Below are 15,898 nucleotides of genomic sequence, written 5' to 3' on the forward strand. Positions count from 1 at the left end.
GGTAGATGCTATTATTATACCCATTTTACAGTTCAGGAAACTGAGTCAAACAGGAGTTTAGTAACTTGCATGAGGTCACACACTATTAAGTATCTGAGGGTGGATTCAAATGCCAATCTTACTGATTTCAGGCTCAATGCCACCTAACTAACTGTTCTTACTTTAATAATCACACTGCCTTACAGAACTGTAATGAAAAATGGCGAAATAAAATTACAAAATGGGAGAGAATATAAGATGTTATATGACCATAGATCTTGAGCTAAAAGAGGCCACAAGCCATGCAATGCAAGCTTATTGAAGAGCTAAAATTTTGAAGTCTCTTGTAACTTTAGATCTAAAATCATATTAAAGTAAAATAATTACATTTTGAATTTCCTCAAAATCAAAGGACCAATATGAACCAAAAAGAGATTGAAATCTTTTCCTTTATGATATATAAAGAAGGATGGTAATGGAAACCTTGAATCCATAAATCATAAGTTTGAAGTTTTCTCTAAACTTTATGGTTATGTAGTAAAATGTAAAAGAATAAGTACTGAGATATGAGTCAGAAGACCTAGATACTTTTTAATTTCTGTAATTTACAAGCTATGTGGCTGTCAATTCACTATTAACTTCTCTGAATTTTGAAATACTCTTCTGTAAAATAAGGCTGGAGATAATTTAGTCATTTCAATAATTTTTTTTTCCTGAGAAACAAATGAGACACTATAATGGTAAGGTACTTTCTATCCACAAAGCTCTTTCTAAATATGTTATTATTCTGCTCCACATTTTCTCTACATTTAAGAGAGCATTATATATCACAGAAAGCATATTCAACTTTCTTTTTGGGAAATCTACATTTCTGTAGGAGAGCTAAATTTTGGACTATAAGGGTTCTTTAAAGAATATAACTCTTGTCATATGGGAAAGAAGGAAAAAATCTAAAATGTTTTAGTTCTACAAAGTACTGAAAATGTTTCTTTTAGTAAAAATCTTCACAAAGACTTGACAAATTCTGCAATTTGAAACAAATCAAAATTTTATTACAATTTCCAAGTAATAACAATGCTGCAGGAGCAAACATCCCAGTTTTACCATCTCAGCAGGGCAACATCTTACCAGGAAATGAATTATCCTCAAGAATCAACTGTGAAATACATAATTATTTTAATTGGCATGGCCTTGCCAATGCTGAAATATGAAGCTGCTGCCAGTACTTGCAATTGAAAAGCACAGATGGACAAGATAAATCAGATTCCCTCAAAAAAAAAAGTTCAAGACAGTAGAGATGGCAAAAGAAAGAAGCATGACAGCAGAAAGCATGCTGGATATGAGGTGAGAAGTCTTGGGTTCAATTCTTGGCTCTGCCACTTAACTTCCCATGTAAATTTGGACAAGAAACTTAACCTTTCTCAGTAGCAATTTCTCCAACAAGAAAATGAAGGAGTTAAATTAAATGATCTACAAGATCCCTTTACCACTAAACCTAAGATCTTCATTGATGGTTCTCTACTAAATCTCTCAGATTATGTATATGGAGACATAATAACATAATCAAATAGAAAATTAACTATTGTGGGTAGTTTGTAGAAAACTATGGAAACTTGCACGGAAAAAAACATACTCTTAGAAAAATGAAACTATGGGATACTACTTAGCTGTAAAAACATTTAAGATCTTTTCTAGCAAGTACTTTACATTGTGAATGGTTTACTGAAAAGCAAGTACTGTACAATTTCAAACTCTGTGCTGGTTATAAATGAATATAATTAAAGGTAAGATTTTAGATTTATCTTCCTTGCAAGGCTTAACCAAACTTGCAGGCAATCCTTATCCTATTGGATAACTATGATTTCCAATGGCACAGTGGATAGAGTACCACGCCTAGAATCAGGAAGGCTCTTTTTATGGAATTCAAATTTGGTCTCAGACACTTACTAGCTGTGTGAACCTGGGAAAGTCATTCAATCCTTTTTGCCTCAGTTCCCTCATTCGGAAAATGAGTTGGAGATGGAAATTGCAAACCACTCCAGTATCTTTGCCAAGAATACCTTACATGGAGTCATGACAAATCAATCATGACTAAAATGACTAAACAACAATGACAAAACATCTAAGAAACATTAAATACTAAATTCTCTTTAATTTTTTAAATCCTTTTCTGGGAGTAGAGAATCATATATTATTGAAGTTGGAAGTGAACTTGGGAGTCATTTAGTCAAATTTGTTCATTTTACAGATTAGTAATCCAAGACCCTTGGTGCTTGTGTGGGCAACAAGATTAAGCAAATCACTCTATGGTTTGCATTAGAAGGCCTCTACAATGCCTTTAGACTCTGAGATTTACTTATTCTTCTGTCAACTACACCGTGGATGTAATTCACCAAAAAGCATCTAATCTGGAAAGTTGGAAACAAAAGTTCCTAGAAAGATGTTAAACTTATTTCTCTTCTCTTTAATGCATCTGTATCACAGATTCCTATACATAAAGAATTTAGGCAGGAGAAAGAAAATATATGTTCATTCTCTATATAAAGAAACTATAGAATTAAGGATTGGAACTAGAGTTAGAGATTATGCAGTTTGTGAAAGCCCCAACACAAATTCTGTTATAGGTCATGGGCAGAGTTAGGTGGGAACCACATTGAGGCCACCAAGAAAAGTAATAAAGACAATTCTAAAAACCTAGAAATTCTTCAGATGAAACTGCATCCCCAAAATATTGCCTAGACATATTAACATCATTTATTTTGTAGATTTTTTTGTATCATACTATATATTCTTAAGAGGGAATATAAGCTCTTTAAGGATAGAGACCAGTCATATATTTCTATCACTTCCTCTCCAGTAGTACCCAGCCCCATGCCAAGCTAGGACAGCAACTTGTACAGAGGAGACAACATTTGCTAAATAAAAAGTAGCAGTGCCACCAAATTTCAATGTGCCATATAAAGTATAGTATATTGTATCTTTTTTAAATTTGCCACTACGCCTCAGTATCCAGGTCTTACATATGAATCATAACTGTACCTCCCAGCCTTCAATATGAGACTGCCACTCCTCCAAGACTTCTAACTTTTCCATCTGTCTCTTGGCCTCGTTTATGTTGGAACAAACAGCTTTCATGGCCTGGAGGGCTTCCATCAGAACTGCATAGTCACTGTGTTTCCTTGGAGTCCGTTTCAGCAACTCCTGTTTATACACAAAAATAAATCACTCTTTGATCTTGGGTTCTCCAGTACAGCAGGTTCAAACTGAGTAGGAAGCAGAAACTGAAAAGATCATTATAGCTATTTTGATAGATAGAATAGCTCAGCTTTCCCTGAGGAAAATGAGAAAAAATGTAATTTCTACTAGAATAAATGCTATCCTCATACATGCTCTTCTCCATTTTTCTTTTTTTTTCTCTTTCTCAATGTTTATTTAATTTTCAAAATGCAATATAGGTTCCCACCCCCCCTGGTAAGATTGTCTTATCTGTCAAAGAGAAATCTTTTATAAGAAACCTTTGGAATTTGTAAATGCATATAATTAATATTCAACTGATGATATTTCCCTATAATCTATAAACAGAATGCTAAATAGGTCATAGACCAACTGGTCTATGTATTTTAAATATAACAAATTATTTTACTTTTTTAAATGTTAAATAGACAAAAAAATCTATTATTACCTACAACAAAGCAAAAAAACCTAGCATAATTTTCTTAAAATGCAGCAGAATAATTTATCATAATTCAAAACTATAATAGTTGTCTTTTGTGTAATTGTCTGCAAGTCTCTGGAATACACATTACTGCATCTACTACATAAGAACACATACTCCATAAGAATGAGCCACATCCAAGTATTCTTCTGAGTTATGTTCATAATTTGTTATTCAAAATATAAGAATTAGAGTGATCTTTAATCATTTAAATAAAATGAGAGGTTTTGTCCTTGTTTTCTAAAGGGACAAAATTAAACATTTTCACCCACTGTCTAGACAGTTGTGACCACATTGTTTTTTAATTAGTCATTTGTTTCCTTACTACAGATGCTATCATTATATTACCAACACAATTTTATAAGACACATATGAGGCATTTCTTTTTTTTTTTTAAAGAAAGAGGGGCACTAAAATCCCCCTCACATACAGTGGGAAAATATGCAGTTCTTGGAACAAATTCTTTTAAGTTCTGTTATTGTTGAAAATTCTGCCATCAACTTTGACCCTCTGTTCAGGATGTTCACACTCTGTTCTGAAAAGCTAACACCAAAGGAAAACATATTACATCACTATCAACATAATTTTTTAAAAAGTTAAAATAGATCATCACACCATAAAAGACAATCTCATGCTTTCCAGGTCATTCTCAAGTCTGGTGAGTTTCGCAGAGATGACTATGAAGGTGCTAAGACTTGTACACTCAATATGGCCTAGATCTTTTGAAAAAATGGATCCAGTATGTTCAAAATGCTACTCAATGAAGGAACTGTAAGGGTAATCCAAAAAAGAACATGGAATTTATCTGATGAAGGGCAGTAAAAAATTGGAAGAATAGAGGAGTCATATTCCTCCACAGGAATATGAATACTTCGCACAGAAAATGCACTAATTATCAACCCTAAAAATTTGTTTCCACAAATGAGGCCAGTAGAACTTCTTAGATCTACAACTTAATCCATATAGTTTTTTTCCTAGAAAGATGAAAAGTAACCAATTAAGACCATATTTATAGAAAGCATGTCATAATTGCAGGAATGAATAAATGGATGAAAAGAATTTATTAAATGTTTACTCTTTGTCAAACACTCTATTAAGTGCTAAGGATAAAAATGCAAAAAGGATAGCCCTGCACTCAAGGAGATTATATCCTAAAGGAGAAATATCACATAAAGGGGAATGATACCTAAGGAAGGATATTTTTAGTTTAAAAAGCTACAAGGTGAGTGAGGCACACTTTTTGCTCTACGATCCTAGGCAAGTCACTTAATCCCAATTGCCTAACCCTTACTGCTATTCTGCATTGGAACCAATGTTGATTCTAAGACAGAAGATAAGAATTTTTAAAGAAAAGCTGTAAGAGAGAAATTGAAAATCAGGAAAAATGGTGGGGATATTTTTATCATGGGGTCATCTACAAACAAAACATCAAAAAATATCATTTTATAAATAAATATTCTATTATATATTTTAAAATATTTTCATCATATTGTTTTAGTTCACTTGCTAAGTCAAAGAATAAGGCTCCCCTCCACTCCCAAGTTCTGATATAATTTCCTTTCCACATTGATCACATGCTTGGGTCTTTGGACTTTACATAAAAGAGACAAAAAAGTGTCTCCTGTGAAAACTGACCTTCTACTTGCCAAGAACTAATCTCCCCATTTCTACTCCTGATGTACTTTGTGTCATTTTCCTTTGAGACTTTTTCCCTATCAGTTATGTGTTACCTTTTGTGCATCCTTAATATTTCCCTTTCTTTAGGCTTCTTATCTGTGAGCTGCAAATATTCTGACATCTCCTCTTATCCACAACCACAGCAAAAACTTTCTCTCAAGTGTAGGTGTGGAATTTACTCAACTCACCACCCTATCTCTAGGCAAACATTAAGAAAAAAAAGAATAGTCACTACCTCCATTTCCTCATCACCCTTTCATTTCTCAATGATCTGAAAATAGTTTTCTTACCTTCAATTCTAATAACATTTGACAGTTGGTTAATCATCTTCATATTTCTAAAACTAATGAACTTTTATGCAATCTTCTTTAACTTCTCTGCAACATTTGCCACTATTGACCACTATTCTATGTTTCAATATCCCTTCCTTGCATGGTTTTAAAAGAATATTGCATTCTTACTTATCTGACTATGTATTCTTTCTCTTTTGTTGGTTCTTCAACCTCTTTCCACAGCCAAAACATGGTTATCTAAACCAAGATTCTAGTTTTCATTTCTTTAATTCTACTAAGTATTTACTACACCTCTTTTCTTCTGCCTCAGTACCTTTAATGATTTCACTCACTACCATGACCTCAATTAATACTCAAAGTAGATAGCTGCCAAATCCCAGAGCTCTAATTCTATAACAACAAATGCCTATTGAATAACTACATTTTGATATCTCACCAGCACCTCCAAATTGACGTATCCAAAGCTTTTCATCACAACATCTGAGATAATAGGACATTCAAGATCATCATACACAGAAAATGGCTATCCTCACCATGAAAAACTCTAGTTAAGGAGGAACCCACTATTTTCCAAGTCAGTTTGTTCAAAGTTTAGATATCTCTAAATTTCCCTTTTGTGGAATCAAAAAATAACCTCTTCAGTTTGCACCCAATTGTTCCTAGAGCAACCTTACTGGAACAAACATTAGAAACCTCATATTTCTTTCAGGGACAGCTCTTCAAATACTTGAAGCTAACTGTCATGATCACCTTAGCTCTTCTCTTCTCCAAGCACCAGTTCCTTAAACCAGTTCTCAACAAATATGATTATCTCAAGGCACTTTCAAATTCTGATTATCTAACTCCTGACACATTTCAATTTTTAATTTCTTTCCTAAGATAGCTGCTCAAATTAATACAAAATTCTAGCTATAGTCTGATCTGAGCAAAAAAGAATGAACTTCCTAGTCTTGAAATACTATACCAATGTTAACACTAAGATAATATTAATTTTTCTGGGCAGGATGTCACGCTGTAATGGAAAAATTCCCCTTTTTAAATTAATGCTAGAAATCAATCTGTCCTTAACTTATATTCCTACAACACTATTTACTAACTTTGAGATTTAAGGCTAATAAAGCCCCTAGATTTTTTCATAGAAAATACTACATAGTCATGCCTGTTTATCTTTTATACTTGTAAAGTTGATCATTTCATTCCAGGTGTAGAACTATTCATTGATTCCTACAGAATTTCATCAGGAGGTAATCAACCCAACATTTAAACTTGTCAAGATATTTTGGAATGCTAATTTATCCACAAGGATAGGATTCAATTAAATCCAATTACATAAGCATTTATAAAATACCTATTACACAAAAAGTAGCAATTCTACAGGGAAACAAAGATAACTTTCCTGAAACTATAGTTATGGTTGAACTATAGCAAAACACTTTCTCTAAAAGTAATGAATTTAGCATAGGGATAAGATTCTTAACCTTTTTTGTGTTACGTACCCTTTGGCAATCTGGTAAATCCTATAGACTTCCCAGAATAATGCCTTTAAATAAATAAAAGAAACCACATAACATTTCAAAGAAAATCAATCACTTTGAAAGATATTTATCAAAGATAGATAGATAGAGAGATAGATATTAATTTGTATTCTAGCTTAATAACCTCTGGTCAAAACTGGTCTGTTCTTCATTCTACTTTCTATCTTAGAAGCAATACTCCGTTTTGGTTCCAAGGCAGAAGAGCAATGAGGGCTAGGCAACAGGGGTTAAGTGATTTCCCCAGGTTCATAAAATAGGAAGTAGCTGTGGCCTGGCTCTCAATCTACTGAGCCACCTTGCTGTCCCTTTTCCCCATACTTCATTCTTAATGAACTCATCTCAGCTCAAAATGTTCACTACATCCCCTTTCCATATGTTCATCACCTCAATATTGTGTCTTAGAATTTGACTCCAAATCAATTTTACTTCATCTATCATTTCTATGCCTTCCATGTTATCCTTCTTTTTGAGGGAACATAAAGAGATCTGTCCTTCTTTAGTTCTGTAACAGCTTTCTTGTTATTCACCATCTCTTAAAGATCATTGACAATTGCACTATAATGTCAACTACAGGTCCCTTTAGTAGCTGGAATCATCATTTATCTAATCCCAATGATTTTAACACACTGAGAGAATCTAGATATTGAAGCTGGGAAGAATATATTGAAGGCTATATGGAATTAAATACAGTCTACAGGAAATAGTACACATTCATTAAATATTTCAGATTTATTTGTTCAATTGATATATTCAAAGAGGATCCTTTTAGGAAATGAAAAAGTCTATGCTCATTAATTGTTGAAACTTATTAGTTTAGTACTTAAATACCCACCCTTTTTACATCAACTATATCTTGCTAGGTTGAGCAGAACTGCTTTTGTCAAGTGGTATTAAAATATCATCATAGATTAGCAAAGGAAATGATTCAAAGAAAAAAGAATATAAATACCTTCAAAAGGAGAGGATACTTGCAAATTCTTTGTATTGGTGTTACTAAATAGCCTTCCAATGGAACATCAGTGTTCTTCCTTCCTCCAAGTAGCATGCAGTTCTAGGGTAAGAATAAGTAATTAATTGAATTATCAAATCCTGCGGCTATAAAACTTAACATTGCTATAAAATTCTCTGGAAAACTTGTGAAAACACATGATGAAATGTGTTTTTTTTTCCTTTATAAAGAACACATTCAATCACAAAGAATTTTTGAAAAGAGGGTTGTGTCCTTTATAACATTTACATGAGCTAAGTAAGATATTGCTCACAGCCATAAACGTTCTAAAACTATTGTTTTTTTAATTGTAATATTTATTAAGAAGGGACCTTAGAGGTCACCCAATTCAACTCTTTGCCTTTAAAGATGGGCGTACTGAAGTTTAGAGAGGTGAAACAACTAGTATAACAAATGTCTGGCTGAATCTAGATTGAAATTCTAATACATTATTCACTAGTCACAAGCAAGTTGTGATTTATCAATGTGGCTTTCTTATGAATTCTAGAGGGAACTGTGAATTAATTTATACCTTAAAAAAGCAGTATGACCTTAAGCAAGTCACTCATCCCAGTAATTCACTATCCTCATTGATATTTTGCAGCAAAATATAATGGAAAGTGCAATTGCTTGGGAATTAGGAAGTAGGTCTTGAACTCATTTCTTTCCAGCTCTGAGACTAGCTCTTTATTCATTCATATTCACTACATCACATCACATTCTTATTAGTAAGGTGGGCATTATTATCTCAATTTTACATATGAGGGAACTGAATGAGAGATGAGCAACTTGCTTAGTATAATGCTTGCACATGACAGAGTTGTAAGTACAACTCCAGCTTCCTAACTCCCAAGCCATTGTGCTTTTCATTATACCTTGCTGCAAAATATCAGTAAGTAAAATATATTTAAATAAAATTAAACAACAAAACCTAAGCTTGGTCTGAAACCTAGTCCACTCTTAATTACAACATAAAATTGATTGGACAGCCTAATTTCTCAGTTGATTAATCAAAATGCTGGGAAAGGAGCTTCAAATTTTCAGTTAAAATCACTGAATAATCAATTTTACTTTCAAAGGAACTTCTTCAGTCTGAGTCTTGAATCTTCTTGAAATCAACAAGTCAACAGGCATTTATTAAATATCTACTTTGTGCTAATTATTGTGAAAAATGCTAGAGATAAACAGAAAGACAAAAACAATACCTGCTCTCAAACAACTCACATTTTAATGGGGAAAATAACATGAAATCAATGATATATAGACATGTGTGTGTGTGTGTGATAAATTGAAGATAATCTCAGAGGGAAGCAACCAGCATTAAAGCAGATAGGAAAGGTATCTTTCAGAAGGTAAGATTTTTAGCTGTGACTTGGAGGAAGCTGGGGGAGTCAGAAGGAAGAGAAAGGAAGGGAAGAATTCTAAGCATTGAAAATGCATCATCAGTATATGGTGTCTTGTGCTTGGAAAAGCAAAGAAAATTTTGCCATTATATCCAAGTATAACCATCAACATGAATATTTTTTTCTTCTAACATTCCTGTTCCAAAAAGGAAGGTCAATCTTCATATATCTTTTCTACCACACCCAACATTTACTTAGCATTTCCTTCCTGTCCCAGTCAGGAATCAGAAAGGAGATTAAATTAAACCCTGGGGAATTGGACAGATAAAAATGATGAACTATGACACACAGTGTTATTTCTCCCTCTAGGAATTTGTTTTGTCTTTTAGAACCAAATCTGAATCAACCAGGAGGAGGTAAGTTCAGGACTCTCTAAATCACATGCTTAGCTTAACTCTTACTTCTGAAAATTAATCTAAAGAGAATAACTTCCTAGGAGTAAGGTTGAAGACCCACTGTACTAAAATCAATCTCTATAGTCAGGTATTGATTTATCTTGGTATTTAGTAAGCCTGTCAAAGAAATCACAGAATATCATAAGTAAAAAATATATACCTACCAAGAGAAATGTCCGTATAGTTCTTATTTTGTTAAGCTCAAGAAGCAATTTCTGTGCCTTTTCATGATTACTGCAGTATTCATCATAAATACGAAATTTATCTTTCTGCCAAAATAATTAAGGAAAAATTATGATTATCCTTTTATTTCCCATTTTAATGTATATATGGATATGTATATATGTCCAGATATAGATATACATGTACATATGTCAACTTACACAAACAGGAGAGAAAGTGCCCAATCTAATGATCAAATCAATTACATTCATTCATTCAATCAACATTTTCTATTAAGCATCTATTTACTATATACAGAGAATCTTGTTATGGTCCAAAGAAAGAACAATATTTAGATAAAATGCTTAAGTAAGGATACCTGAATTTGTAGAGCTTATAAAGTATAAATGAGATCAAGGAACATAGAAAATTATAATAATGTTACATGATAAATGCATTAGAGAATTGAGAAATTAAATACTAAAGGATGTCAGAGGCAAGGTCATTAATAACTATATCAAGGGAAAACTGGGCAGGATTTCTGGGAAGAGTTAGTATTTGAACTAGACTTTAAAGGGAGGGTAGGAATTCGTCAAGCAGAGAGAGTTGAAGAATATTCTCAGTAGAGAGAAAAGAAAAAGGAAAGAAAGCACAAGGATAAAAGGACTCAGGAAATATTCAAGGAAGGGGAAAAGATTAATTCAGTATTACTGACTCAGAGACTGCATATAAATGTAATAATGAGTCAAGGATAGAAGGGATAAGTAAGTAAAGTGATATCAAGAAAGAAAAGATAGAGTGATATCAAATATGACAGACTTTTTATGACTAATCACTAACTCACTAATATACATTCAGATGTTTACTTAGTACGAGATTTTGTAATCAAAGAGCAGATTTTTAAAATTTCTGATTCACCCCTTTTTTGGGATAAGAAATTTGTTATATGGTACTTTCCCTGGGATCTTCTTGGGATTTTGCTGATACCTGGCTAGAATTCACACATGGGCTAGGAAGTAATTGTTTTGCCTTTAAAAATACTGCTTTAAAGTTGACTTGTAAACTATTTTACTACAATTTAAAACTCAAAATATACACAAATATTTCTAATATTTTCTTTTTTTCTATTTTTATTACATTCTTTATAACTACCCACCACCAAGAAAAAACTTTTAAATGAATGCATAAAAAATTATATGCAAAGCCACGAACTCCACATTGTTTACAATTTGCTTAAAAATATGTACATCACATATGAGTACTAATATAAACATCCTTTTTGGATTCCCTTTGGATTTATTTTACTTTAATGCTTTTTATCTTGATTTTGTGGCTATTTTTTAAATATAATCATAATGTGTATTATACTTCTTTTCTTTTCTTATCTTTTCATTTCTTCACATATTTCCCTCATTTTCCTTAAATTTCTAATATTTGTCACTTCTAATAGCAAAATAGAAATCATTTCATTCAAATATTATAATCTATTCAGCCATTCCTCCCGATCATTGCATTTAGATTATTTCCAGTTATTCTGTCATTACAAACAAAGTTTCTGTGAATATTTTCATACATACATAGCTTTTATCCTCTCAATAATGCCTTTAGGTCCAAATTTGAGTAATGAGATATGTAGGTCAATGAGCATGGACAACTTTAGAGCTCTTAATATATATTTTCCTTTGTTTCCTAAAAGACAACTTGAAGCTGCTATAGCAATGAAATATTAGGCCTATTTCTCCATGTTCCTATCAGCATTTAATTTGTTCAGCTTAACCTATCTGGTCCTCAGTTAACATATATTACAAGAGCCATATTTAACTAGATTGGTCCTTAGGCAGCAGACACAATCTGTTCCCAGGATCATATTCCCTAGAAAACCAAGTCTTTGCAGGTTGGTCATATCCAGTGAAACCATTGTTCAAATGCCACAACCTTTCAGAAGTACAGGATTATGTCCATAGAATGATGAGTGTTAAAGCAAGACTGTTGCAGAATATTTATGATCTCTAAATCACTGTTGTCCCACCAGAAACTGTTTGGATTATGTCTACATTCAAGCTTAGATCTATTACTAGGTTCATGCAGGTGGGAAAGTGGTGGGCTCTCCAGATGTATGTTATATTTTATGAATATGAGATTCTATTAATTTCCTTAACTTCTTTTTTATTTATGTTTTGGTTAGATTATCTAGTTTTAGAAGGGGAAAATTAAAGTCTTCCACTATTATTGTTTTGTAATCTATTCCCATCTGTCTCTCATTGAGTTTTCCCTTTAAAACTCTGAATGCTATAACACTTGATAGATATAAGCCCAATACTGATAATGTTCCATTATCCATAATATCCCCCAACATAATATAGTTACCTGATTCATCACCACCATTTTAGCCCCAATTCTATCAGAAATCATGACTACTATTGTGTCATTTGAATCTGTTACCCTAAAAACTATAATCCCCAGCAAAACTACTATTCCCAGCACCCTACTCACTTCCTGTCATTACATGCTGACATAAACAGGATATAAATTGGGTGGAATTCCATGTCTAGCTTTTTTTCCTTCCTGTCAGTGATGTTGGTGGAGTGAGGATTTTGAGCAGGTAGAAAAATTAGTCATGTGTTTCTATTTTGTCAGATAATAAACTTTATAAAAAATAATACTTTAAGTATTAGATATTTAATTTAACTCTTACATTCATGGCGACCAGAAGTGGGGTTCAGAAACCTTTAATTCTTTCTGAGTGGATTAGTTTGAAAAGAAAATGTTTCTCCTGCCACAGCTTTTCACCCCAACTTCCCCCCACCTTCAGGGAATTTTTTTCAGAACTACCACCTTTTGCTGGCGATCCTGCCTCCCGATGCTAACTCCCTGCATGGTCTTTCCCTTACATTGCCAACAGATGAGTGCTTGCTCTCTGCTTGCCTTGTAAGCCCAGGCATGTTTCCCTTAGGCAATCCCTCTTAATTTTCTGTCCATGTAGCAAGGGAAGCAAGCTGCTCCCTGGCCTTTTACCTCTAATGGGAAGGGGAAGGAAGGTTACTTTTCCAAACGGGAAGTAGAATTGCAAGCATGGCTCACTCTATGAAAGAGCAGTGCATTACCTATTTCAAACAGCTCCCAGTTTTAGGAAGTTTTTTCTTCCTACCATTCCTAGGTACACTGGTCCTTGCAATTAGCTTGCCTAAGATTCAGAGGACATATTTATCTCCCTACACCCCCTTCCCAGTCTCTACAATATATACAATACAGGATTCCTCCACACTGTGTTCAGCTCAGAATTCTCTATCACTATGGGAGTTCCCAGAGGTGTGACAAAGGAACCTAAATAGATAATGATCCTGGGGAGGGGAAGGAACCTTAAAGACTCTGGAGGTGGATTTTTAAGCCTTTTCAGACTCCATTGTTTTATGGAAGTCTCTGTATTGGAATTGGGAAAATGGACTCTGTATCCTGTCACATTTATATGTGCCTGTATCCTGTCACATATATTGTATTTACTGATTGCTTCTTTTAAGATTTTATTTTGTTTATTAAGTTCTGTTATACTATGTCACTTTAAGTTATTGTGTTTTGACAATTAGTTGTATGTGTTGTTACATTGTTTTTGTAACTCTCCATATGAATGGACTGGAGAAGATACCATTATAAAAGTACCTTTGAGTTGTTTGTAACAAGAGGTAAGGGTCCATTTCAGTAGCTGAAGTGAAGTGCTATAACACTATTCCTCATCTCCATATTAAAAGGGTTGAGACAAATGAAAGACAAGCCTTTTAGAACTGTTACAGTCTCATGCCAAAGGAGAGAGCAATATTATAGTCCTTGCCTTCACAGTACATTGGATGGGACATATAAAAGACATGCCTTTAGAGCTATTGCAGTCTCATGCCAAAGGAGGGAGCAAACCCAAGGGATTGGTTAGCCCATGATGTGTTATAATCCTATAAAAATTTTCCTAAGGGGCATAGTATACTTAAATGGCCCCCAAAAGAGAGCATTTCAGCCAAAATTAAAAGCCATGAACTTCAGTCGCTACCTGAATATATATGAGTGTTGGTCAACACCCTCCTCAGGAAGGATTGTGTAATTGGCATAAGGATTGTAGCACCCTACTCAGGGAGGAATGCATAATTGTCATAGACATTGTAGAATTGTCAGAAAATTTAAAAATCTTTTAAGAAAGAAATGTTTCAGGAAAAAGGAACTCAATAACCCTTTGAATCTAGAAGATGAATTGTTTGAAGAAGGCACCATGAAGATACCTGAAGAAACCTCCACAGCATCAGAAGTCACAGAATGAACCATGAAGTATAATTTATTGAACTGTGAGGGGTTGTAACACATCTACTTTGTATGTATACTCTTATGCCACAGGGGAATGTCTTCTAATTGTTTTTTTGTCAATGTTCCCAGCAATCATTGGTTTTGTTCTATTTCCTTTTATCCCCAAATTATTGTAATTTATAAGTTGGTTATGTTTACAAGATCCAGTGGCAAGACTAGTCTTCCAAAGGAACTCAGGGGGGATTGTGTAATTTGAATCTGTTACCCTAAAAACTATGTTGCCCAGCAAAACTACTCTTCCCAGCACCCTACTCATTTCCTGTCATTATGTGCTGATGCAGATAGGATATAAATTGGGTGGAGTTCCATTTCTAGCTTTTTTCCTTCGGCAGTTTTGGTGGAGCAGGGATTTTGAGAAGTTAGAAAACTTAGTCACATGGTTCTATTTTGTCAGATAATTAATTTTATTAAAATAATACTTCAACTGTTGGACACTTAATTTAACTCTTACACTATCATTGCCTTCTCTGGGTTAAATGAGGCATAGTATTTTCTGTTCTAGCCCTTCACCTCACTCTATGTATCTCTTTCATTTTCAGTGTGTTTCTTATAAACAACCCATTGTTAAAGCCTTGTTTTTTATCCTTTCTTCCCTTGGATGAATTCATCCCATTTACACTCAAAGTCATAGTTATTAGCTGTACATTTCTATCTACTCTATTCCTTTTCATTGTTTTTGTCACCCTCTTCCTTTCTTTCCACCATATCCCACCTCTTATGTATAATTCCCTTTTACCAATACTTCTCCAATTCATACCCCTTCCCAAAAATGTTCCCTTATCCTTTCACCTTGCCCACCTAGTTCCAAATTGGCCCACCTTTCCAAAGGTCATTCCCTTGTGCTTTTCCTCTCACCTTTTAATTCTTACTCATCCACCTTTCCCAAAATTCCTTTCTTATCCCCACAACCATGCCCTCCTAATTCTTGATATGAGTTCAATTCTAAAAAGTCCTCTACTACCTTGTTCTAAGAATCCTCTATTGTTCCTTCACCTTGCCCCTCTTGATAAGTATACCTCTCTAGGTATCCCTCCCTTCCTTCTTTTACTTATTTACTTGTCCTCCTTTCTCTTAACTCATCTTTCATTCTCTTACTCCTTTAGTCCTCCAAAGGGGCTCTCAGGCCTTCCTTTATCCCATCTCCTAATTGTGTCTGTTTTTCTCCCTCTATCCCAGGCCTTACAAAAGGCGGGTTTTAGTACTACCAGCCCTTCAACTCCTCTTCTCTTTCTCCATGGCAATTCCTCCACTCATTCTTCCTCCATATGAGATAGCCATTCTACCCTATATCTTACTGGTCTATTCCACTACCATTTCAGCTCATTCCATGACATTCACCTTGACCTTGAGTCTTCCATTCATATATGCCCCTTCAAAATATTCAGGCAATGATCCCATTTCCAGGAA

At 33.9% G+C, this 15,898-nt stretch overlaps 1 protein-coding gene across 1 annotated transcript in view; it reads right to left on the reverse strand.

Annotated features, from left to right (window-relative positions):
* The window catches only part of PREX2 (phosphatidylinositol-3,4,5-trisphosphate dependent Rac exchange factor 2), a 519,198-nt gene that overhangs the window by 377,818 nt on the left and 125,482 nt on the right, over nt 1–15,898 (reverse strand). Inside the window, exons 4-6 of the mRNA XM_044682545.1 lie at nt 10,150–10,254; nt 8,149–8,250; nt 3,019–3,180 (exon numbers count right to left, since the gene is read on the reverse strand). Of these exons, the coding sequence (XP_044538480.1) occupies nt 3,019–3,180; nt 8,149–8,250; nt 10,150–10,254 (369 nt within the window). The remainder of the gene's footprint in view (nt 1–3,018; nt 3,181–8,148; nt 8,251–10,149; nt 10,255–15,898) is intronic.

Source organism: Gracilinanus agilis, chromosome 1 (assembly GCF_016433145.1).
Source record: "Gracilinanus agilis isolate LMUSP501 chromosome 1, AgileGrace, whole genome shotgun sequence".
Taxonomy (NCBI): domain Eukaryota; kingdom Metazoa; phylum Chordata; class Mammalia; order Didelphimorphia; family Didelphidae; genus Gracilinanus; species Gracilinanus agilis.